Source organism: Oratosquilla oratoria, chromosome 12, assembly GCF_046742065.1.
Source record: "Oratosquilla oratoria isolate Oo_2021 chromosome 12, ASM4674206v1, whole genome shotgun sequence".
In the NCBI taxonomy this organism is placed as follows: Eukaryota; Metazoa; Arthropoda; class Malacostraca; order Stomatopoda; family Squillidae; genus Oratosquilla; species Oratosquilla oratoria.
In genome coordinates this window covers 70,902,704-70,909,053 of record NC_134788.1, presented here as the reverse complement: position 1 = coordinate 70,909,053, position 6,350 = coordinate 70,902,704, and the positions used below count along the sequence as shown (strand labels likewise).

Below are 6,350 nucleotides of genomic sequence, written 5' to 3'. Positions count from 1 at the left end.
GAATCTTTAATATTCGTTTAGATAAGCACCTATGCAAGATGCTTTAATGCTTGCCATTTATTTTATATTATTTTTTATTATATATATGTTTATTATTATATATATGTTTATTATTATATATATGTATTATTATATACTTGATTATCATTTATTATTATCTCTCAATTTCTTATTATTTACTACTTACCTGTTTGTTTATTATCTAACTTTACCTATTTATCTATTACTATTCATATCATTACAATTTTTATTTGTTTATTCATTTATCTATTTATCATGATGATTTTTTTCGCAACCGACCTAGTTATGGACCATAAGGTCTTCTGTCGACACTTATTCAACCAGGAAGAAGTATTTCTATTCTTACCTTCAACAGGAGTCGACGTTGTGGTTCTCGTAGCAGTAGAGGTTGATGATGTGACAGTAGTAGACGATTGTGTCGTGGTAGAAAGTACTGTCGAAGTAGATATTTCTATTACAATTCTTCTAGACAAGTTGAACGATAGTGGTAAAAGAAATTCAGAGGGAGACATGAATCTATCTTATTTCATTTTGATGTATAGTCATGATAACTGCTGGAGGAATGGGGTCATTGGCTCATCTAGGTAAATCACCCAATTTAACAGGATTAGTGTTAGCCGGAGGGAGGGATTGATCTACAGGGAAAAGAAAATAACAGTGGACGCGGACCTAGATTTAAGACCATTTGACCTTACTACTACAATGCCCTGATCGGGTTTTGACCATTACTTCTAGAAGTGGTGTTCTAACTCTCGTCCATAGCACGGCTCTCCAAACACGGAACAGTAATAAATGTTCAATCTTTACAAAGCTACATACCTCTTACGCATGTGCAGCCGGTCCGACACCATTCGCCAGGGATTAAATCTGCTTGATCTGCAACCTCGCCCACGCACATTCCGGATCTTTCTTGGCATCTCCTGTCTTGGATGCACTCTGCCAAAACAAAAATATGACAATCTATACCTCATTCATTTATACCAAGGATCACTGCAATCATGGACACTCAGTGACGGCCACTTAACACAAGACTAAATTGAAGTCATTGACATCACGAATGAGCACACAAATTTTCTTACTTATGCAGCAGACGCAGACGGGCCTGCTGGGGCATAGACTCGAGTCACGATACTCGTCCAACCTGCATTTTTCTTTACGCCGGTTTATGCATCGCCCTCCCACTTGTGTACACGGTTTTTCCTGAGGACAGCTTCTGAAGTCTGGTGGTAGTAGAGAAAAGCATGTCGTCATGTTGGTTTCGTTGTTACTGATATGGATCTAATGAAAGTGTATTCGGCCAATCAATTCCCCCTTGGAATAGCATGTATGGAAGTATCTATAGTTAAGATATGTAGACATGACCCCGTCGGCGACGTTAGTTTATGCAAGACTAACAAATTGTGGTGGGTCATATTAAAGGTATGAAACTGTCAACCCTTCTTACCTTTAACGCACGTGCAATTACTACCACACAGGTTAGTATCGATTATGTCTCGGGGATTATCGACATGATCCACGCACATTCCGTCCTTTCTGAGACATTTGTTGTCTTGGAAACATTCTGATAAAAGAAAACGTAACACATTATCATGGTGAGCTATTTGATTATAGTTAAATGTACAAGAAAAGTCTATTTATATTTTATATGCACATTTTCTTCAAAGAGATTTCAAGAAAAGCACTGCTAATATTTGTGTAGTGTAAGTACGTTTGACGCAGACACAGCCTTCCATGCACTTGGCTTTGACCACTTTCATAGTGCGGTCGACCTCGTCTTCGTGCACGCATTCCCCGTCCTTCTTTAGGCAACTTTCGGACGTTGTGCAGTCTGCATAAAGGTTTATATATAAGTAGGGGATAGCAGTATAAAAGGAGAAATAATCAATTCTTCCAATACCTTTCGTATATACATATTACTTAATATTTCATAATCTATTAAAAAGAATGGTAGTGAGTGGTGGATGATGAAGTGAAGAAGCCAATAGAAGAGAAGAAGCGAGCATTGAGAGACTGGTTATAAAGATGAGAGAAAACTATGAGAATGATAAAAAACGAAGAGAAGCAAATCAGAAGATAAAGGATGCATAAAAAAGAAAGCAGATGTAAAACGGGGGAAGAGTACGAGAAAAAATGTAAAGTGTGATATACTGTAATTGGCGTTGGAGACGAGCACAGTATGCAATAGTGTGCTGACCAACAGTGGGGCTCCCGGTCAAAAAGCCCTTTCATACAACCAACAAAGGCTACCTTCTCTTTCGTATGCTTACAGCATCTAGCACCTTTGCCCACGGGTCAGTTACACTTTAGACTCCTTGGGGGACATGTCTTGCGTCCTCTATACGCATAACCCACCGATTACAAAACCCACGAATCGTACAACCTGTTTCACTGGTGCCTCAGGCAAATGTGCTTCCAAACATGGCGCAGTGAGTAGGATACTTGCAATTACCTGCAATTACAAGCACCCTGGCAATATACCAGAGTGAAACACAAGCACGGTTTGTTAATCAGTTGCGTGCAAGCGAACGAGTGACAGTAACGCGAGAATGCACGATCCGGCGGTGCTTACGTGAACGAGGTGTTGATGGAAAAGTGTAATAGTGCGGACGTTGGACTGTGCAGCGCAATGCAGTTCAGTGGAGCCCTACCGTGTGACGCGCTTTGGCGGGCCAGTAGAGGAGCGAACAAAGAGGCTTTTCATCCCAACCCATCGGATACACTGCCTCTTGGTAGAGCGTTCCCGACACGACCGCGACCAACTTAAAGAACGACGCTGACGTCACGCAACACTCCAGCTGACTGACGTAGATCGCACTGCCAAGCCCGGTCCATGGCACATTGGACCATCGTCCGCTCATCCCCATCCTTAACACATACACCCTGGACGCCGTCGAGAACCCCTGCCTACAGCGGCTCAAGGAGAGGCTCTCGCTCTTCGTCTTCACGGCGATGTGGTGCGCCGGGAAGCAGCTCTGCATACCTGACGTCCTCTCACAAGACCCGGTCTCCCGCCCTACGCCGGAGGACGAGACCGCCTGCAACAAGGACGCCGCGCATGTCAGGAGCGTTGTCGCCTGCAACGACGGCGCTCGCGGTGATGGCTCGTCGCTGAACACCAACAGGACGCTCCAGAACTCCGGGCCGCGGGTCGAGTGGACACCGCCTACGCCTACCTGCTTACCTGCGTGTCCTCCGGGTTCCCGTTCAACCGCCTCGCCCTACCCAGCTCCGTCGTCCTATACTGGTGTTCCGAGACGTCCTCTCTGCCGACGGGGACCTGATGCTCTACGGCCATCGTATCGTTGTCCCCGCCGCTCTACGGAAGAATACGCTTGTCAGCCTCCACGACAGCCACCGCGGCGTGGAAGCCTCCATTCGACTGGCTCAAAAAGCCATATTCCCGTCCGGCATTGACTCCGACATCAAGAGCACGGTGGAGGCTTGCGAGCCATGCCAGGTGCTGCACCCCAGCCATCAGCAAGAACCTCTGCTGTGCGACGACAACCCCACCCAGCCCTTCGAGTCCGTGTCTGCCGACTTCTTTCATGTCGCCATCGTGCGAGAACCCACCCGCCCACCGCCGCTCGCCTCGACTCACGGATACCAGGTGTGGTAAAGTGTCATTGGCATAGAAAACTAACACATTTTGCAATGGTTTGCCATGCTGTATGTCGTGCTCTGACCAACAGCGACGACACCGGACAAAAAGACCTTTCATACTTCCAACAAAGGCTTCCATCTCTTTTGTGTGCTTACAGCATCTAGCACCTTCGCCCACGGGCTAGTTACTCTTTAGACTCCTGTGAAACATGTCGTGCCTTCTATGTACGCATAACCTACCGATTGATAAACCCACGAATCGTACAATCTGTTTCACTGCTGACCCAAGCAACTTTGCTTGCGAACAGAAAGCAATAAAAAGATGTTTAGGAAGGAAATCAAGGGAGGAAGGGGAGGTGAGTCAATAGACGAGAAGAAGTAAAAGTTGTAGATGGACAGATCTTGACGGAAGAGGAAGCGGTAAGGGGAAGATGGGTGGAGTATTTCAGAGAGCTATCGAATATGAAGAGACTTGGAACTTTATGAGAGGCAGAGAAGAAAAGTTTAAATGTGTTTTAGATGAAATGTCTGAGAAATATGGTATGAGTTACTAGGTTGGAAACGAGGAAGTGATAATGTGAACGGGAGTGGAAAAGGAAATGGTAGATAGAGCTGGTGAAAGATTATTGGGATATTTGGACACATAGAAAGAATGAGAGATGAAAGATTAGTAAAAGAGGTGTGGAAGGCAGAAGTGCTGAAAGTGAAGTTGAGGGGACGACCGAGGATGAGATGGATGATACAGTTGGCGGATGCAGGGGTGACCCCTCATCCATGAGGAACTGAGATGTGAGAGGTAGAAAGGGTGGTGGAGGGGAGTAGTCAAATGGGTGGGAATAGGTACGTGCCTCTGAATTAGCTACCTTCTTTATGAAAAAGTTAAAACTATTGGTATATAGACATAGATTAAACGAAATGCCCTTTTCCTGTGTCTTACACCATCAGTAAGAATTGGTTTGATATTGTGCTTAACATTGCGTTAAAATCAGACTAATCAAGTTGAAGGTAAAGAATCGATCAAGGAGTACGAGCGTGAGATAAGAAAATAGTATCCTAAAGCATCTCTATATAACATCTTCCATATAGTGTACTCACTCTCGCAACAGATGCATTTATCGTGGGTGCAGAAAGGTTGGCCTACACCCAAGACTTTTGTGCCACAATCCTTCGAGCGGTGTCGACAAGTTCCACCTTCCCTTTGGCATTTGTTCGTTGTCTCGCATTCTGACATAGGAAGCAAATCATCAATTGTATTATTCGTGAACTCCTATTTGGAAGTCCAAGCCAATGTTGAAAGTACAGGGTGCTCACTGTAATGTTCATTTAAAAGATGTAAGATATGTTTGAGGTGAGATAAGTTTATGTGGATACATCGGTGTAGGTGACACTCGAACAAGGAAAAGGCTTTCTATCCCTACCTTCAACAGGGGTCGACGTCGTAGCTGTGGCGGTTGAGGTTGATGTGGTGACAGAGGTAGACGATTCTGTGGAGGTGGATGATTCTGTAAAAATAAATGTTGATATGATCATTGTTCATTCGTTGAAGAATGAATAGAAGAAATAGACTGGGACGTGATGTTCATAAAAAATACGTGTAGATAGATGGGTGTATTTGATATAGAGAAAAGGCTTTCTATTCTTACCTACAACAGGGGTCGACGTTGTCATGGTCGTGGAGGTGGTTGGTAGTTCTTCTGTGGGATGTGGACAACCTTGACTTAGTTCATGGTATACTGGATGATTTAATAGAATCATTTGGTGTTGGTGCAATGGACAATTTAGTAGATATTATGTAATACAAGATCCCTCTTGCAATAAAAAGTATACTCCATTGTAGGAAGAAAATTATGAAATTAGAAGAAAACCAGAGATGTGGCACACACAAGAAAATATAATCAATTGGACAAAAAGTGAATCAGGCTTATCTAGTTTTCTTTTTTCAAAATCCTTTTCTCCTCTGTTTTTCTCTACACTTTACTACAAGTCTGCATTAATGAAATCTAATTCAATTTTGTGATCATTTGTGTGCGTTGATATGCACTAAACCTGACATGACGTAATATTCGATATATGATTGTAAACCCACGAATATACAGGATGAATAGTGGACTGAATATAAATATATAATCACAAATGAATGTATGCAGGGTATCATATCACTCTTAAGTATAACTATAAGGCCGCCAAGGGTTCCAGTATTAATTTTGGCATTTCGTCTGTATTGTAGATGTATTGCAAACAATTACATGGAAAACATTCAAATACAGAATACATACTTTATAGGAAAATTTTAATATTGCCAAGCCAATAATGTTTGAAACGGCCTAGAGAATGTTCTAATGAAAGTAGCCTTCCAGATATCTTTTAAAAGAAGACAAGACGTTGGCCCAGGCCTGCGAAAACTTACCCAGACAACAGTGACATGTGTCATCGCCACAGAACGGTCTGCCTATGCCGATCACCTCTGTGCTGCAACTTGCCTCCAAGGGTTGGCAAATACCTTTTCGTTTAGCGCAGGGTGTCTTTGTCTCACACTCTGGCAAGAGGTTAATCAATTATCAATACAAAATATGATTTAAGCGTGACTACAGTTTTACCTTGATCCCATTTGCAGCAGAATAAGTATACTGAGTGCAAAGTCCCTGGCCAAGATATTGCTGTGTGTGTGTGTGTGTGCGTGCGTGCGTGTGTGTGTGCGTGCGTGTGTGTGTGTGTGTGTGTGTGTGTGT

The 6,350-nt window shown here is 43.3% G+C and overlaps 1 protein-coding gene across 1 annotated transcript; it reads right to left on the bottom strand.

Annotated features, from left to right (window-relative positions):
* Positions 1 to 817: 817 nt before the first annotated feature.
* LOC143030866 (uncharacterized) lies at positions 818 to 1,808 on the bottom strand. The gene is made up of 3 exons (XM_076194087.1): positions 1,730 to 1,808; positions 1,466 to 1,582; positions 818 to 1,241 (listed from the first exon to the last, which is right to left on the bottom strand). The coding sequence occupies exons 1-3, from the start codon at positions 1,776 to 1,778 to the stop codon at positions 1,042 to 1,044; spliced, it is 366 nt and encodes a 121-aa protein (XP_076050202.1). The 5' UTR covers positions 1,779 to 1,808; the 3' UTR covers positions 818 to 1,041.
* Positions 1,809 to 6,350: the final 4,542 nt, after the last annotated feature.

Coding starts and splice junctions, on each gene's coding strand:
- LOC143030866 (XM_076194087.1), bottom strand. CDS start 1,778: ATGAAAGTGGTCAAAGCCAAGTGCATGGAAGGCTGTGTCTGCGTCAAA. Junction 1,583..1,729: donor AGGCTGTGTCTGCGTCAAAC/GTACTTACACTA, acceptor TTCTTTTATCAG/AATGTTTCCAAGACAACAAA. Junction 1,242..1,465: donor TAATTGCACGTGCGTTAAAG/GTAAGAAGGGTT, acceptor TACTACCACCAG/ACTTCAGAAGCTGTCCTCAG.